The 20,481-nt window shown below is 35.9% G+C and overlaps 1 protein-coding gene across 1 annotated transcript in view; it reads left to right on the top strand.

The window, feature by feature from the left end:
* LOC112043770 (uncharacterized) overlaps nt 1–20,481 on the top strand; it is a 130,560-nt gene that overhangs the window by 99,258 nt on the left and 10,821 nt on the right. The window contains exons 4-9 of the mRNA XM_052884272.1: nt 5,022–5,188; nt 5,919–6,002; nt 10,687–10,785; nt 11,976–12,094; nt 17,316–17,471; nt 19,700–19,934. Of these exons, the coding sequence (XP_052740232.1) occupies nt 5,022–5,188; nt 5,919–6,002; nt 10,687–10,785; nt 11,976–12,094; nt 17,316–17,471; nt 19,700–19,934 (860 nt within the window). The remainder of the gene's footprint in view (nt 1–5,021; nt 5,189–5,918; nt 6,003–10,686; nt 10,786–11,975; nt 12,095–17,315; nt 17,472–19,699; nt 19,935–20,481) is intronic.

Genomic DNA, 20,481 nt, shown 5'->3' with positions numbered 1-20,481 from the left:
ATCGGATCCGTCTGACATCAAATTCATTATTTGTGTCAAACTGACAGTTTTTCTAGAGTTTTGACATTAAGTTACTATTATTGTTATTAATTATTGGACCAGCAGGGTTAATTCAATATCTTTGGCGTATACTTGTTGACATATTATGAAATTGATATTCTATGTAAAAATCCGGTGCCTACTGTTGGATATTATATAAGCATTTTTCATATGGCACCTCTAATTTACAACAAATTACCAGCGAAATTAGCTGATAGAAATTTAAGTGTGGCTTTGTTTAAAATTAAAATCAAAGAACTATTGTTAAAAAAACGGTATTACACTATCAAAGACTATTTAACTGACAAACAATAATAATTAACGTATAACGGACATAATAATAAATTAATAATTTTAACATCATAGTCATTAAGTAAATTTCAATAATTATAGTGTATTATAGACAATGTAATTTAGTTATAAGATTATTTTTAAATTTGCATGCTATTTTGTAGCAAATTGTATGCCAACATTTATATCAAGATCTGTATTTAACAATTTGCAAATAAAGAATTATGAATTATGAATTATGAATTATAAAATGTAGATGGCATTTTAATTGATTTGATGTTTATTTTAATAGGTTGATAATAAAAACTAAAATAGTGAATAGGCCAGCAGATATATTCTATACAAACTACGACGTTTGTATAGATATCTGCTGCGTATAAAATAATTAAATGGAACGCTTAATTAAATGCTGTACAGCAGGGTTTCTCAAACTTTCGGCTCCCTTGTTAAAATTTCCAAGTGACAGCGAACCCTCTTACTAACACACCCCCCACAACAATAGGGTTTTTATAATAATAAAAGGTAACACATAAAGTACAAAATGTGATGGGTGTGTTTGTATATTGTCGCAAATAGATTCAATTATTAACAAAATAATTAACAAAAGAGTAATTTTGGACAATTTTTACCTTAATTTATTCTGACTCGGTATCAATTATCAAGGCACCATTACGTAAATCTTGTCGCGAACCCCCTGCCATCGAAAGGCGAACCCCTAAGGGTTCGCGTACCCCACTTTGAGAAACCCTGCTCTAGAGTAAGGAGTAAGTAAGAGGTCAGTCACGCGACAAAAATTAGCGACTCCATTGTGAGTCAAGTTTATTAAGTTTTGAAATTTTCGATATCACGACAGCTGACTGATCCAATAATTATCCCACCAGATTGTTCCCAAGGTTCTCACTGTTCGAACTCCAAAGTTCTTTAAGTTCTCGAGTTAAGAAATTAATTAGATGAATTGGTAAAGCGGTCCCAACTTGATAACTCCTGCTGGCGATTCCGTATTCTCGTCTTGGATTTCCTGGTTTAGTTTGCATAATGTCGTCCCTGATATCTTTTGTCGGTTTCACTAAAATATGTAAAATTGGCAAGGGTGAATATTTAGGTGGATCTTTGGTTTGAGCGAGAGTATTATGTTAATTTGCTTCGGTTTGCTAGGTCACCGCTAAATCTTTATAAATTAAAATTAGAGCATCGATAAATCCTGATTACGGAACTGGACTTAATACCGAGAGGTCTTGGGTTTGATCTCCGCCTTTGAACCATTAGTATACACTCACACCACTCATCGGACTATGAGAGTGACGGAATAGAGAGTGCAACTGTACTTGCACACACTTGTGTCTAACTGTGCCTGGGCACTTGTGTCTGCCCAGGCACAGTTACTGTCTACTATAATGTCTCTACATGGTTAATCTCGCGATGAGCCCGTGACCGAAAAAAACAATTCGGTCGGAAGTATAATATACCCATTTCTTAGGCCGGCCACAGACGACCAAGCATACAGCGCTGGCTGCAACGCGTAGGCGGAACCCCAATCCCCCCACTCTTTAGAAAAACAATACTGTGTTGTGTGGATAATAGGTTGTAAAGAAGAAAATAATTCTATTTGTAAAGATTTTCTGGTGTAAGATAAAGTAACAAAAAAAGCGTGATTTGAAATCAAACATACCGACGAACAATTTTTTTTTGTTTTGTGTATTGATGTCATGAATCCATTGCAACGGTGTTTTTCCATAAAGTGATATTTTTAGCTTGATTCCTATACCGGACAAAATAGCTAGCACATTTCCAGAGATACAACAAATATGTTTTCAATAAAGGTAACTGTAATATGTCTTCAATAAAGGTAACTGTTGCCGTTATCCGTCGCGGAGGTTGTAGACTATCTCCATATTTCCTCCCAGACTGCGATATTATAGCAGGATATTTAGATTCTATATTTTATATACTCTCGTAAGAATACAGGGATAAATATAGCACATGGCAATCACAAATATAGCACATGGCAATCACAAATAAAGCACATGGCAATCACAAATATAGCACATGGCAATCACAAATATAGCACATGGCAATCACAAATAAAGCACATGGCAATCACAAATAAAGCACATGGCAATCACAAATATAGCACATGGCAATCACAAATATAGCACATGGCAATCACAAATAAAGCACATGGCAATCACAAATATAGCACATGGCAATCACAAATATAGCACATGGCAATCACAAATATAGCACATGGCAATCACAAATATAGCACATGGCAATCACAAATATAGCACATGGCAATCACAAATATAGCACATGGCAATCATAAATATAGCACATGGCAATCACAAATATACCACATGGCAATCACAAATAACGCAGCTTTCAAAGGTAAAAGAATCAACAAAATCGGTTCTGAAGATCCAGAAACTATGTTCAATAAACTTTAACTTAACTCTCTGTAATATTAGTACATTTACCAGTATATATTTATTGGCTTTTCATTCTCGAACATGCATGTTAAGCCCCTGCGGTTCCTGATTAAATTTGTTGTAGGCGCGCTTGGAACTTGCTCTTAGTTTTAATTATAAGTTTTCAACTAGTATATATTTAGTTTACTTATATAAATAAATAGTCAATATACAGAGCATAGTACTTTGTTATTAATTTCTGTTACACATATCTCATAATCATAATCTACTAAAGGTTTTTTATTTGATTTATATCCTTAAATTATTATATTTTCGAAACAAAGAATCCAATCAGCTAATAAATTATTCCTAAAAATAATTTACCGAATTAATATAGCAGGAAAACCTAATTGAGTTTCGAAACAGCAATACGCATTATTCAACTAATTAATATCCGAAGTTCCAAACTAAAAGAACTTCGGACTTCGAAGCACGAGGGGTACTGGGTGGATAATTATTGGATCATGGCCCCACTGTGATTTGAGAAATTTGAAAATTAATAAACTTTCTAGGGATTTGTTGCGAAAGTATTTAACGGTTGTAATTGCTTCAAATGGCAAGCCGATGTTCGTTGATTTAGTACATCTGACTGGTTTGGTACAATATTTTATTTTCTCAAGAAAAATACTCAATTAATTACCCGCATAGGTAAACTGAAAAACAACATCTCCAATCTCTAATTTTCCATTTATCGATATCTAAAAAAAATAATAAAGTCCTCGCACCATCAGTCTCTGTGTCTGGCGATAAACTCAAAAAGTACTAAAAAAAATTCACGCAGTTTTCACCATTAGATAGAGTGATTCATGTGGAAGCTTTAGGTATATAATTTGTCAAGGTTTTAAGTAAGTTCAAGTTGGTTTAAGTTGTGTACGTTTGATTAATAAATAAATTTCATAGATTGGAGTTTGTTATCATCACCATCATAAGAACCCATTCGGCTAACTGTTGAGCACGAGCCTCCCTTCAGAATGAGAGGGGTTAGGAGTTAGTCCACCACGCATAGAGATTAAGAAAATTCTCAGGGATGTAGGTTTTTTCACGATGTTTTTCCTTTACCGTTAGAAACACGTGATATTTAATTTCTTAAAATGCACATACCTGAAAAGTTGGAGGTGAATGCCCGGACAGGATTCAAACCAACGTCCTCCGAATCGGAGGCAGAGGTCATATCCACTGGGCTATCACGTTCCTTATGATGAGACGACACGCTTGTATTAATCTGAGCCGAGTATATAGAGTATAGAAATATGTATTGTTGGTATTTATTTTTAAACTTTTTTTATTACCTCAGTTCATTTTTCGTGCCAAAGATAGTATTTTTTGGTATAAAAGAAATCACATAATATACTCGTACCAATATCGAAATTGTTATCTGCGACATGGAAATTTTCATGCTCAAAAATCTTTTTTTTACATGTCGCCCGAATGTTTGGAATACATTTTCATATTATATCATAAATTTAAATCCGATAAAGTTGCTCGTGGCGCCGTTCAAAAGCTTTTGCTATAAAAAAAAATGTAACGATCGCGGCTGTTGAGTATAAAGGATGAGATATTTATACGTTTTTTATGTTTATTTATACGTTTTATTTACGGCATACGTTCCAATGTAAAAGAGTTGTTTTTATTTTAAATCATCATTTTAAAATGGCGTCATTAAAATGGCGGATGATAATGATGATACCTAAAGCTAATAACACGTTTATAGTCCCCATATAAAAGTTATCTTACGCCGCAAGTCCTAACATTCACAAGGAGTACGAGTCCACATTGGGCTCACGGACTAGTGAGGAGACACTGACGTGAGCCCACGTTGGGCACTGGACTGCGAACGTGTGATGTGAATACTTAGCTACTTATCTATTAAGCGCTCAGATTAATTACATAAGGACTAGTATCTCTTACAAATTCACGAATAAAATTGTCTGTAATTTTTTGAAGAAAACGAGCTTAGGTTAGTTATATTTTACTAAAACAGAAGTATTTACCCATTTTTTACACTATTCAACTACACAAAAAGGTATTTTTATGGAGCTCTTTAACCGATGAATTCGATTACAACTATGAAACATAGATTTTATAGAGACAGTTTATATAATCGCATTAGATCGTTGATCATATACTTTGACAGAAAAGTAACGTCTAGCGAGACGAGTCCTTATCTAATTACGCGGTTAAGCGAATAGTTACTACTCTTCTTCTAAAGAAGTCATTATGTTTCAGATAGTAGATGGCAACGCGAAGACCGACGTCTCAAACAGAAAAGAACCGGGTCTGTTCTGTGGAGAGATCGAACAGCCTCAGACCTTCATCTCCGAGACCAACTTCGTGAAGATCGTGTTCCACGCTGACAACTTCACAGACCAGACTTATTTTAGTTTTGATTCAAGGTTAGTATAACACACGTCACACTAGCAGTATACTTACGAATATATTTTATTTAAAAGAATATTTGCCATATCTTTTTTAAACATGACCAATTTTTCCATTTCCCTCCAACTAGTCGGGAAAGGCTGTATTAGGACTGGGTATGACAATAGACGGGGCGGGGAACCACCACCCCTCGGTGATGAGTCCGAGCTATTGAGTCTCTAAACCTCACCATTACTTCCACACTTCACACTATAATATTCTAAAGGCAAAAGTTTGCGTGTGTACGTTTGTTCCTAATTTGCGCTGCGGCTACTGAAGCGATTTGGCTGAAATTTGGATTGGAAATAGTTCAGTAAGTAGAATGGAATCGCAAATTCTATTTTTGCGGTTATGCGGCTACTGAAGTTACTCTGCATTAACAGAGGCTACTTTTCATGCCGGAAAACTCCATGGTTCCCGCGGGATGATTTTTATGCCGGAAAAATCCATGTTTCATTTGTGAAAATCGAATGGCACGCGGACGAAGTCGCGGGCGACCGCTAGTATTCTATTTATACGAAAGTAAATTTGTTTGTTTTATACGTTTTTATACTTTAACCACAAAATCGAAAAATTCTTTCAGTGTTAGATAGCCCATTTATCGAGGAAGACTATGGGCTATATTTAATCCCCGTACTCCTACGGGAACGAGAACCACGAGAAACCGCGCGGCGTCAGCTAGTAATCTAATATGTGGCTTACACGCAGGGCGGAGCAGCAATTCGAGGTGTACCTGCGTTACGGCCAGCATCCGGAGCTGTATCCCAACAGAAGAGGGGAAGTGGTGGCGGGGTAAGTTCTTTTTTTTTTTATTCTTTACAAGTTAGCCCTTGACTACAATCTCACCTGATGGTAAGTGATGATGCAATCTAAGATGGAAGCGGGCTAACTTGTTAGGAGGAGGATGAAAATCCACCCCTTTCGGTTTCTACACGGTATCGTACCGGAACGTTAAATCGCTTGGCGGTACGTCTTTGCCGGTAGGGTGGTAACTAGCCAGACCTAGACCAATTAAGAAAATCTCAATCGGCCCAGCCGGGGATCGAACCCAGGACCTCCGACTTGTAAATCCACCGCGCATACCACTGCGCCACGGAGGCCGTCAAACACTTTTTTATTAATACGAAACATCTATACTTCTATACTAATATTATAAAGAGGAAAACTTTGTTTGCATGTTTGTTTGTTTGTTTGTTTGATTGTAATGAATAGGCTCAAAAACTACTGAACCGATTTTAAAAATTCTTTCATCTTTTGAAAGCTACATTATCCACAAGTAACATAGGCTAAATTTTATTTTGGAAAAAATAGGGTTCCGCGAGATATTTGGGTTTTTCAGACAAGTTGTAAAAAATCAACCAGAAAAGTAGGTAGGGGTAGGTAGGAGTAGGGTAGGGGTAGTTGAAAGTTTACATCGAGTTTCACGCGGACGAAGTCGCGGGCGTCGGCTAGTTTTATTATACAATCAATGATTGACAGAGTAAGTTGTTCGTCTACCTGGTATTAAGTGATATAATCAACGTCTTTAAAAAAGCACATTTAGTTATAATTATACAGGGTGCTTGGGAGTATTACTCATAACTCTAGGGGTATATTCTTTAAGGAAAATTAATTAAATATGTCTAAGTAACATGTGTTTGAACAAAATGAATATTTTCGGAGTAAAAAATATTTCTTTTGTAAATAGATTTTAAATGGTGTCCCTTATATAGCTTACCTATGAATTATGACCTAGCTTAACTTACCTATTCATTGATAAATACCATGAAGTAGCTTACCAGTGAAGTGCGGAGTTCCAGTTGCAATATCTCATCGATGTCGACAGTCTTACCACTACGATGACGTATTTTAAAATGCAAGGATAGATAAAGGCGTGTATTACATGGTTAATCGGAATTATTTGAATTACTTTGTATGAAAACATAAAAAGTTTCTTTTTTTTGATTAAAAAAAAATATTTATGCAGTTCGGCTCCTATTAGTGGACTTGTCAACCTTTAATTAATGGGAAATACTCCCGAGCTCCCTGTTTAAATCGTCCATCATCCTTGAGGGTAGAACAACAACGTTGGGTTTTTCCACTACGAACAGTGTTCCCCGCCAATTTTCGCTTTATTTTTCGAGTCGAGCTATGTCAAATAAAAATATGAGTCTGTGTTATTCATATATCGCTGGATAACGTATACAAATGCTTACTACGTATCTCCAGTCGATTCAAATTACCCCTAAATTGCAGAACATCAAAGCGTTGCTCATTGAACATTTCGAAACAAATCGCTTTCAAAGGTATCCATTGTGCTCCGAATTTGGAATCCATTTCGCAATAGAACAGGAACGTAATCCAATCTAACATGAATATTGGAAATATAGATAGATACGTATACCCAATAGAATACAATTGTACAATAACCAACAATATCCAATACACGTAGTAAAAATCACCTACTTATGTGATTGGATCATATTGCTTAAATAATGATTTCGTTCAATCAAATTCGTATAAAAGGAATTTCTTACATTTCTATCATGTTCAAAAGTCTATTGATAAAATCATCAACATGAGCAAATTGTCTCAATTATAATGGCCACTCAGCTGGCTTATTCACTGTTGGTCTTTATTGTCAACTTATTAAAATAAACATCAAATCAATTGACAAAATGTCATTTATCTATTATATGATATCCACTGGCAGTAAGCACCGGATGACATTTTTTCATAGAATCTCAATTTCGTTGAAGATTGTCTTCAACGAAATACGTCAAAGATGACCTATTATAGAAGTTGTAATGAAGAATTCAAAAGTGACTACGATTTTTTTTGTTAAACCTTTTCGCAAAACTACCGAAACCGGAAAACCCATATAAAATATAGACGAACATTCACAATACAAACCTAAAAAGGCAAGATTTCAGCAGTCTGTATTTATCACCGATTAAATCCGATCAAAGCGCAAAATGAAGGTGCCAATTATGTAAATGAAATAACTATTCGGGCGGCGTTCTCATTAATTTGTTCCTCTGTCAGCGATTGACCCTCACTCGACCGACTGATTACAAGCCACAAATCAGGGGCTGTAATAATTGCCGACCGAAAAGTCTCATTCAGATCCGTTCGTTCACGATTTCGTTCACGTAGCGGCGAGATTTTCCTGCTAACTTTTGTTTGTAAATTAATTTCTTGATGACAGCTCTGTTTATTGTGTATTCTGTGGCTTTAAGAGTCTCTTTACACTAGTGTTTCGTTTGGATTGGGTGTAAAAGGGAAGATCTAGGTTTGATTCATACTTAGCAGATCTGGTGTAAGTCAGGCCCTTATCCGTATCCATGGTAGTATTGTATTGCTTTAACCTAGCTGATAGGTAGTGAATAAAATCAGTTTCAGTAGTTAATTATTGTATAACTTAACTGCTTCTTTGATTCCGTAGTTATCTTGTGAGATTCCTAGAATGGGGTTTTAAAAATTGGGTAATTCTTGTTCCAATAATACAATTAGGTACTAAATTCGAGTCAGGAAGTCATGAGTCCTTTGCGTCGGAATTAAGGCATGGTCCTAATTGTTATCATAAATAAACTACCATATGATAATCGTTTTAGAGTTAAAAATTATACCTCTACGCACTAAAAAATTTAATTGAAATAGCATGGTGGATCAAAGCTTCGAAATACTCTCACCTATAGAGAAAAAAAACCCTGTATATTGTGGCCTTTGTATTGTGGCCATTAAAAAGTTAATTAACTGTTGTAGCAATTAACTGCAAAAAATTTTACATCACGATTTAAAATCCGTGGTAAAATCTATGGGTAAAATACAGTTCTATATGTCACAGTGCTCACTCACTCACTCATTCATTCAAAGTGCAAATGAAACACGTAATATCTATTCATCATACGGTCACAGTCGATCGGTCCTCATTCAGCAATTGTCCCGCACTCAGTCGCTTGATTAAAAGACATAAATCAAAGGCCACATTAATAGGTCACCGTAATATTGAGGTAATAGAGATTTTTTGTGTGATTTATGCGTTATTTCCGTATATTATACTTTTCTATTGTATTCAGAAAAAACGATATGAGGGTAATAAATGATACTTAAATACTCATGTAAATGTATCTCGAAGTTATTAGTGGTTGCCAATAAAGTAATAACTTTACTAATTTCTAATAGTTTTGAGGATAGCGAGATCAGACATTATTAAAAAAAATTGTTTATTTTTATACTATGTACCTATTAGTACATTATGACATTGAAATCTATCTAACTCTATAGAAAGTAGTCTTCTAAGTAATTGAGCGATATTTATAGCCGATATTTATAGTAAGAGCCGTGATAGCCCAGCGGATATGACCTCTGCCTCCGATTCCGATGAGTGTGGGTTCAAAACCAGTCCAGGGCATGCACCTCCAACTTTACAGTTGTGTGCAATTTAAGAATTTAAATATCACATATCTTAAACGGTGAAGGAAAAACAGGAGAAAACATGCATACCTACCAGGTAAACTATTGGATTATTTAGGCGACTTGAGCTCAGCAGTGAGTCGATAATGAAGATGATAATGATTTTTTATTGGTAATTGATTATAATAAAATTTAACATTAAGTGAAATCGTTGCTTTTGCGAAAACGATATCCTTAAACCTAAGATCAAAGTTTCTTAGACCGCATAATTATATAGTGCAAGTCATAAATCGTAATAATAGGTTTATAAACTAAGCTAGCCGACGATTTATTCACGATTTCGCTCACGTAGCACCCTAAATGATAGCCATTAGTTCGTAGATACCTAATGATTCACGCTGCGCCGGTCCTGAGTAACTTGATAAGTAAGATTATGATTTATAGAGATTTATTCAAGCTCCAGCGCAAAAAGGTGACCGGAATGTGTAATTTATTGCTTTTAATACTCTCTCTCTTGTTCTCTCTCTGTGTTATCTATATTACTGCTTTATAGCGAATACCAAAACGGTTTTTCTGTTGTTATATTCGTAGTACGCCACGAAAGAAGTCCCACGGCTAAAATCTGAATTATTGTAAATATACAACATACAGGGTGTCAATGTGGCCGTAGCTTTATACTAATATACACATAGGGCTCACCCCACATCTGTCATTGACTGACAATAAAATAAATATATCACGGTAATGGCGGAATAAATTGGAAAGTGTCACCGAATGTGAATATAGGCAATTATATCGAAGCGCTGACTTGTATAACTGTCATAGTACATACATAACGGGTTCATCTATTAAATGAACTGACAGATGTCTGCGATATCGTTTGCGCTTTAATCAGTAACCCATGCTACAGACCTGCAGATTTAACTGCACAGTTTTACCTGTACAGTTTTTTTAGTTACATTAAATAAAACTGTACAGTTAAAACTGCACAGTGAAAACTGTACGTCTGTAGCGCGCGTGAGTATTTCTCTATTCGTATTATTAAAATAGGTAGTATGATAATGATTTTATTTGTTACCAGGTCATACTGCGAGCGAGTCTTTCGTGATTGCCGCCTACAAACGTGCTACGTCCAGTCGGCCGCATACCCCGGCGTGTATCCCAGGAATCTGCACTGCAGGTATGCCCTGACATTATTGCCTGCACAGAACGTGTAACTATTAATATATAGCGCTGACCTGTCAAACATTGTTCTACCATATAAAGGAGACCGTGTTTTTGTGCAATATCGTGCATTATACAGGAAGAAAATTTTTTTAGTGCGGATATTTTTATATTTTGTACATAAACAAAATTTAATGATCACGTATTTTTTCTTTTTTTTTTTTTAACTCAAAAATAACAAAATTATCGTTAGCTAAAGTTATTTACTTTTGAACAGAATTTTAGGGTCACCCTATTGTGCGTTTATTTTATTTTCGTTTGATACCTAAAGGACATCACCAGATCACTTTTAAGCTGAATATATCTTGTTTAGTAATAATATGTACATTATTTTGTTATTTTAGAGACATAAATTAAAAAAAAAATTACATAAAATGTATCGAACTGTTTGTAGATTTATATTCTATTAATGATACAGAACCACGAAAAAAAATATCCGCACTAAAGACCGAATCACCCTGTATAACTTGCCCATATCTTGATAATGCAAATGTCAATCAAACTGAAGTAAAACAGTCTAAAACTGATATAAATTGGTATAAATAAAAAAAATTATTATTATTAAAATATTGACACTAATTTGGACATTACAACGTTTCATTCATCAAACCTGCAGGCTTATTATATTTTTGTCGTATGCTCTTTGACATATACGAAATCGACGTAAAACTGTCATATGGTGCTTACTGGTGTTTATCACACAGTATGCAGATGACATTTTATATTTTAATAGGTTGATAATAAAGACCAAAATAGTGAATAGGCCAGCTAAGCCTAAAAATGTATAAAAAGTGGTCGATCTACTATTCAATAAAGCTACTAAGCAATAAATAAGAAAATTCAGTTTTTTTTTATTAGAGTACCCGGCATTTTAGCGACATACGGACGAGATATCAACATTTTGCCTATATTACGACCGCGTACGAAGTTTTCAATTATTTTATAGTTTTTATAATTTTATAAAAATTTGCCAAATAACCTGCGCAGATGCCCGTTATTTTGATTAAGTTACTTTCCGGGGCCTATACACATTTTTGATTGAGAAATAGGGTTTTGTGTGTGAATGTAGACTTTTTATGTTTAGAATTTAAACTAGAAACAAATTTATGTTTTATTAAAAAAAATTAATAGATTTTTCGTATACAGGTATCACTTGAACACTCGCCTGCCGTACATCAAGCTGTACATAGAAAACGAAGAGTTCAATATAGACGGACAACGCTGCGAGAACATCATGACTTGTCCCATGCGGCCCATTACTTCAGGTAACCATTGGTTTTTGTTTACAACAATTATTTTTATTAGAGCTTTACAACAGCCAACTCCCTGGCCAACAAGGCAAGAGTGAATAGGCATTTTCTAGGCAAGCGCGCATCATCTTATACCTCATCATGGCTTTCCTTAAGGCTTAATTGTAGTCAAGCGTAAACCTACATCCAAAAAAAAACAAGGCCAGGCCTCCCTCCTTAAAATAGATGAGTAATGAAGCTATACCCACCACGCTATTCCGATGCAGGCGTCTGTATTCGACGTTCTGTAGGCGTCTATTATTACCTATAACTGTTAGTAATAATGACCTGGACCGACGGCTTTCCAGGCTTCGACAATTAATAACACCAACTTCCCAACGCCGTTTCGAGATTTTTTACTGAAAATATTGTATCTGTCGTTCATTTTGTGACGTCACAATATTACTTGATGTACTTAACGTCAAATTGATTTATTAACTAATATTTTTGTCAACCGGAGGGTAAAGGTAATGTCTTAGCAAATAAAAAAAAAAAAAAAGGATTTTTTAACGTGACGTCATAAAAAAGTTAAAATATAGACAGACCATCATGCCCGACAGCGTTTTGGATAGTATTGTCAAAAAAATGTTATAAAATTTTCATGTTATCATTTAAAATAAGGTACAATTTAAGATTATTACTAACTAGCCTTATTGGCTACTATACCTAGATGTGGTAGAAGTATTGGTTGACTTTTCTGCCGATATAAAATGAGGCTTTTGACGGCCTCCGTAGCGCAGTGGTATGCGCAGTGGGCTTACAAGACGGAGGTCCTGGGTTCGATCCCCAGCTGTACCGATTGAGGTTTTTTTTAATTGGTCCAGGTCTGGCTAGTGGGAGGCTATCGACAAAGACGTATCGCCAAGCGATTTAGCGTTCCGGTTTTACACGACATCGTATGTCGTGTAGAAACCGAAAAAGGGTGTGGATTTTCATCCTCCTCCTAACAAGTTAACCCGCTTCCATCTTAGATTGCATCATCACTTACCATCAGGTGAGATTGTAGTCAAGGGCTAACTTGTAAAGAAAAAAAAAGGTTTATCTGTATATTGCCTGCTCATAGTCCAATAAGGCACTCAATAGATATTCCAGTTCAATCCATCCATCCAACCATCTGTGTGAACGGTCTTCAAATATCTAGACTTAACTTTTTGTTAACAGTCAACTGCTAATCTAAAACAAAGTTTTCACAGAAGTATAAAATTAGTTTAAGACGCCGATAAACAATTTTCACCGCGACCGAAATAAAGTTTCTGAGGGTCCGGACGTTTGTAAGCAACTAATTTAGAGTTTCTTTATAATAATAAACAGTTTCGCAAGTTTATTGTGGAACACAACCGTGAAACATCTTTGAAGATATGAAAGACTAACTTTTGCTGACGCAGGAAAAGTCTTTGAAGAACTTGTAGACCGAGAGTCGGTGAACGGCTTTCGCGAGAGAGTTATGATTTGTTATTCTTTGACAAGTTAGCGCCTTATTGCTATTTCACATAAAAGTTATACCTGGTTGCTTTCAAGAAGAAGTGCACCAAGATTATGTATGCAATTTGAATAAAAAAACACAAACATCACTTGCGTTCAAGTTGAAAGTTTTATAGCTATTTCTTTAGTAAAAGGTTTTTTTATGTACCTAAAGGATCCTTAACTGATATATCTACGCAAAATTTTATGATGCACCATCGTAAAATGATGACATTTAGTATTTGATGATGTAAAAGATCCATAATTGAATTATACATCTACGCAAAATTTAATGGTGGCAAAATATACTTGAGTTCTAAAAACAATTAAAAACTAACATTGGGGTATCTATAATAGTAATTAGGATTATGGCTAAATCAATTTATAGTAAGTGGCAACTAGCTACAACTAAAGCATACCATCAAAATATACTATAGCTAGTATAAATAGAATATAGTTAAAATCATAAACTGGCTTGAGTTGAGAAACAAAATACCAGCGTAAGTAAATTTTAAAGCCAGATATCTCAACTTATCAAAAGAAAAAATCCATTATGTAGGTATAAAATTCTTACTAAGAATATTTGCGCCAGTTCTTAGACTATTATATATAGCGCCCAACTTTGGGTCCGGTTCCACAACAATGGCCTTATAAATAAAGGATCCGAGAGCACTATGTAATAATAATAACTGGAGAGTTGACATGTGCGAGTATATCTCCAGGGTCGACAAAGTCGACTGGGGATTGGGCTTCTACAAGGAAAAATGCAGGTAGGCCTATAAAGAGAAGCGTGCACAAAGCTGGTTCTTTGGTTCAATAGTAGCTTACAATCGTATAGCATTGCTTTATAAAAAAATGTCCTAAGTTCGATTCTCAGAGTAATACGGCCTTTTGACGGCCTTCGTGGCGCAGTGGTATGCGCGGTGGATTTACAAAACAGAGGTCCTGGGTTCGATCCCCGGCTGGACCAATTGAGATTTTCTTGATTGGCCCAGGTCTGGCTGGTGGGAGGAGTCAGCCGTGGCTAGTTACCACCCTACCGACAAAGACGTTCCGCCAAGCAATTTAGCATAGATGTCATGTAGAAACCGAAAAGGGGTGTGGATTTTCATGCTTCTCCTAACAAGTTATCCCGCTTCCATCTTAGACTGCATCATTACTTACCATCAGGCGAGATTGTAGTCAAGGGCTAACTTGTAGAGAATAAAAAAATAAAAAACGAAAAATAATACAAAAACAGCGGTAATTTGTAAAAGTGATCTTACCTGGTGCTCAGAAGTCTCATATATAGACTTCCAAACAACAAGGTCTCGCATCACTAGCATCCAGCTTATACACAACTATTGCCTGTAGTTTTAATAACCTCGATATTGATACAAGTTTTTTTTTACTATTGATTGAATAACAGACACAATGTCCTACGAATTGCGTGGTTTACTACATTATCTCGTTCCGGCGCTCAGAAATGTTTATTTCCTGGTAACTCAATTAGTTACCAGAATCAAGAATTTTCTTAATAAAAAAGTTGATCGTCTCATCGAGATGAAGCTCTCACGAAAAATTAACTTAATAGTAATCAGTTGTAAAAAATATTATACAGGTCCCAAACTACTACATTTTTAAGCAATAGTTAAAAAGTAATATGGGGTATCTATAGTCTATAACAATGCTTTAATACTTGTGGAATATAAATCAATTCTCTTTCTAATATGAAAATGAGAAAAAGGTCTACGTAAAGAGGGTAACCAACTTTTGACAGCTCCTAAGAATGTAATATTGGCAGTAAGTCGCTGCAGGACCGTCGAGATTTTACGTCCATTATTGGATGTCCGTTATTTATGACCGCTATAAATTACTGGCTCACCTTCTATAGAAATAAGGGAGCTCTCCCATTAAAACGTGCAAGTGAGTCTTGGAGATATGAACTGGAAAAAGGGAGCTTCCCTTAAAGTGAAGTGCAGAGGTGTCTTGCAGAAAAGAACCGACTTGGCTAAGTGATGTATCCAATGAAAGAAAGAAAGAAAGAAAAATGCGTTTATTTCGAAATTATGCCACACATCACAATATCTCCAGTACACCATGACATCCAGGACAATACCCTGCGATGTGTGGCATAACCCAGAAAATGGGCCCAGCTCAGCATAATGCTACGTGACCATTTGAATTTGGACACGTAGCGTAGGAAAGTACAAGGGTCCTACATATATAATCTGGAGTAAAGAAGCTCTCCCATTAAACCGAAGTGCAAGTCAGCCTTGAAGGTATAGACTGGAATAAGTGAGCTCTCCCTTTTAAGCGAAATGCAAGTGTGTCCTGGATGAATCAACTACAAACTATTCTAGTAGAAATTAGTCTTTACTTAACTTACCATCAGGTGAGATTAAAAAAAAAAGCCTGCTAAGAAGCTTAGTGACGTTAATAAAGTATAGTGGCACCTCACGCTGAAACAACTTATAACTTTATGATAAGATATACGGTTGGAAAGAAAAAAAAGTTTAAAAAAATAGGAGCATCACCGACTTGTTATAATATATATCCAATTTCGTTTTTATTGTTAATTAAATTTCCCCTGCAAAAGAATATTGGGATCTATTACCTCACAGCAAAAGCGAACTTCAGAAATTCCTTCTAAGCACAGGTTAATGAGAATCAACCTTTAGTCATCAAACTCTGCTGTATACTGATACAAAAAACAGCTTTAGGATGGAAAAAATATTGAATACTCAGCTTCGTGTAAAGAGCCTATTTGCGAATATCACAGTAATTTCCTGTTCGATATCTTCGGATATTAATATGAAAATTCCGTGGCTCTCCTCTCTATAAAAATATTTATGGAAGTCATTTTAGTTCACGTTATTACCCGATTCTAATATCCGATAGTTTATGAAGCATTTTTATTACCAAATAATTCATATGAATTAATAATAAACTTGTCATCCCCGCCTAATTATAACTATGCAGTATCATAAAGCACAAATAAAGCAAAAATAAAAATTCGTTGTTACTTTTCAAATAAACTTTCGAACTTGATTAGAATTAATATAAAAATTTTAATGAAATAAATTCAACCGACTTCCTACGCAAAAACTAACCTAAACATAAAAGCAAAAAATAACATCGTACCTATGTGCTACCTTCTGATCAGTTTGAAGGCGGTGCGCCGTGATAGCCCAGTGGATATGACCTCTGCCTCTGATTCCAGAGGGTGTGGGTTTGAATCCGGACCCGGGGCATGCACCTCCAACTTTTCAGTTGTGTGCATTTTAAGAAATTAAATATCACGTGTCTCAAACGGTGAAGAAAAACATCGTGAGGAAACCTGCATACCAGAGCATCTTAATTCTCTGCGTGTGTGAAGCTTGCCAATCCGCATTGGGCCAGCGTGGTGGACTATTGGCCATACCCCTCTCATTCTGAGAGGAGACTCGAGCTCAGCAGTGAGCCGAATATGAGTTGATGACGACGACGACGAGACTTCACACAGTCAGAGAATTAAGGAAATTCTCTAGTATGTAGGTTTCCTCACGATGTTTTCCTTCACCGTTTAAGACACGTGATATTTAATTTCTTAAAATGCACACAACTGAAAAGTTGGAGGTGCAGCACCAGACCGGATTAGATCCCGCGCCCTTCGGAATCGGAGGCAGAGGTCATATCCACTGGGCTATCACGGCTCTTAACTTAACTTACTTACTCTCATATAGATAGATAGATTAAGCGCCAGCAATTGTTCCAGGTTCAGAGAACTGTCCATACGACTACATCAGGATATACGACGGCAAGGACGAGTCGGCATCCGTGATCGGCACCTTCTGCGGCATGGGCAAGTTCCCCTACTCCATCATCGGCACCTCGCAGGACCTGTTCGTGGAGTTCATCAGTTCACCCGCTGGTGAGTGGAGATCATCATCATCATCATCATCATCATCAATGTTTTTTTTTATATGCAGGTTTCGTGTATATAATATAACCTATGACGCTCACAAATTACACTATTAATTGGGTTTCTATTGCTAAAAGAATTTTCAAAATTGGTTTAGTAGAACCGATAAAGGGGTAATCTCCCCCCGCCCAACAACATCAAAAACTTTACCTCTATAAGTATAGAGTTACTCCTTCTTTATTCGCAACATTGTTAAGGAAACATCTATATATAACAATGTATCTATATATAAAAAAGTAAAATACTGTTGCAACTACGATCAATGATTTTAAAGGATAGGGCATCTTGATAATGTAAACTATGATGACGTAATTTAGCATAGACAGTGTGTTGTAAAACTAAAAAAAAATGTGATCGACTGTCTAAATAGGTGCCCCGCAGCGTACACTATTTACGTCTCAATATCTACGCCTGAAAAGTGGAAGGTGCGCAGAATAGGTTGCGCACAAAAAACGTAACGCTGTCAATCGTACATCGACTTTCCATGACTGCCCATATTTTTTTCATACCGGGGGCTATATGTGAAAAATCGATTCTTAAGGAGTAAACCCCAAAAGTAGCAAAGCTTAAACATACAGACATCCATATAGCAATTATATTGATTACATATTGATACTCTGCAGATTGTGTATTATGATATTATGTAGTTATTTGTCATTATTGTATGTACATACTCGTACATACAATAATGACAAATAACTACATATACATATTCCAAAACACATTAGTCAATGCGAAGCTTGACCGGGTCCGCTAGTTATGATATAAATGTGTTTCAATCTCTTCTAAAAATATAAATTAATTTGTGTAAAACTTTTGTTATACTCGTAAAAGTGATTTATTGGAGAGAAGTAAAGATTTCTTCAACTTCAGAGTACTATAAATAAATTAATTACATGAAATCCTTGACAAGGGAGGACAAGTTAGCCGTGAGTTTTGTATAGAAACTAAATTGCTTATTTCCAATTCATTGCGCGCGCTCTTTGTTGAAGAAAAACTGTTGTGAGAGTCCTATACAAATAAACTTTACTACTGTTTGGCGCAAAATTAAATAAAAGTTTGTTTGTGTGTAGAGGACGTTAAGAGCACATATTCAGTACTTTTTGTTTACCTATTTAGAGAACAAATTAGGGGAAATCTAAATCATTTCATTAATACTCAATTTTTGTTATTTTTTTATTAGAATCGTAACTGAAGCATCAGTATTATTAGGTTATGCGAAGAATAGTTTATAATAGTGACAGTTTTTTAAAAGTATAAACAATTAAAAGTTTGTTAGTAGTACAGCAATTTTGTAAAAGTAACAGGGTATTTGCGAATAATACTTTCGGAGCTACAGGGATTTAAAGGGTCATATTTGCGGCACTTCCACGGATCCCTCATAAACGCCCCATACTAAAATGGCGCGAATTAATGACGTCGTCTATGCAATCGTTTAAATTTGTATGGGCGTTCAAACAAAATCACAAATATCTTTGTTATTTGTGCGTTTATATCATATTGAAAAGCAGATGTAGAAAGTTAAAATGTATGATTTTTTATCTAGATTACTTAAAAGGTTTTTGAAGTGACAACGTCTTGTAGTTCGATGAAACCGGCTGCAAACTCGAAAAAAGATGACGTCATGCGTCGTTCCCTCGCTCTAGGGTTGCCAACTTTTTTTCCAAGAAATAAAGTATATTCTGGTGTATGAATATTATTAAACAGTATTTTAGAAAAACGAACAGTATTTTATTTATTTACTTCTTATGACGTTGTCACGTTCTATCGTCAGTAAACCAACTTTACAGAGTATGGATTTTTTTTCCGATTCATTTGAAATTTTATAATCTTATTTATTTTACAAACAACATTTGAACGAGTACGTACAAAGACTAAACGGCGTATTTTGATTTACCTAAATATACAAAAAAAAATGGATCGAGCCGTTTCGCAGGAGTGCGACCACTATTATCATTAAACAAGAGTTTCATAAATATGGAAGAGGACTACTTACTCAGTTTTTTTTTTTACAAGTTAGCTCTTGACTACAATCTCACCTGATGGTAAGTGATGATGCAGTCTAAGATGGAAGCGGGCTGACTTGTCAAGGAGGAGGATGAAAATCCACACCCCTTTCGGTTTCTACACGGCATCGTACCGGAACGCTAAAGCTAAACAAATGTTTGAATATGCAGGTCCGTTACTGAACACCGGGTTCCATTTCAACGTGGGAAACTGGCCCGGACACGTGGAGGCGCCTGGCTCCAAGATCGGCAGCTGCGACTGGCTGCTGACAGCCGAGTCGTTGAAGAAGTCCGGAGACACCGAGGGGATCTTCCTCTCCGTGGCGCATTGGTACCCGCCGCACACATCCTGCACATATCTGATGCAGGGCTTCCCGGGACAAGTTGTCAGACTGTACTTTCCAAGGTTAGTATACCCCAACCTCTATCAGCACTTCGAACTATGTGCCCCGCCCATTGCCACTTCAGCTTCGCGACTCGTTGAGCTATGACTTTGGTACTTCTGCGGATCTCCTCACAATAATAATTTACCGTTGATAGTTGCCTCTACAGATGACAAAAGGGATAGCTCATGTTTCGCGCAAAGGCACCTAGCTTTCCAACGTGCAAATGCAGCCAATATATATTTTTTTGCGCATGATTTATAGTTATTTGATAGGTTAGCTTAAGTTTCCTATTGTATTCTATCTCAAGCTAGGAATTGAACCCAGATCTACCTTGAAAACATAAAAAAGATCACCATTAACTTGCTCTAAAAGGGTGTCACATGAATAACATCCTAGCTCTGAATTAATACTGAGAATGGTTCCAAAAGGAGAATAATATAAACTGCAAGTATTTTGTATTAATTGAGAAATTAACACTAAACATTCATGCAGTATGAAAAAGGCGATACGCTGATAGTTTATAGTTTATATCCTTGACTGGCTTCAACGCTAAATGGCTTGGCGGCT

Source organism: Bicyclus anynana, chromosome 11 (assembly GCF_947172395.1).
Source record: "Bicyclus anynana chromosome 11, ilBicAnyn1.1, whole genome shotgun sequence".
Classification (NCBI taxonomy): Eukaryota; Metazoa; Arthropoda; class Insecta; order Lepidoptera; family Nymphalidae; genus Bicyclus; species Bicyclus anynana.
The sequence above is the reverse complement of the archived record's forward strand: the minus strand, read 5'-3'. Positions and strand labels throughout refer to the sequence as shown.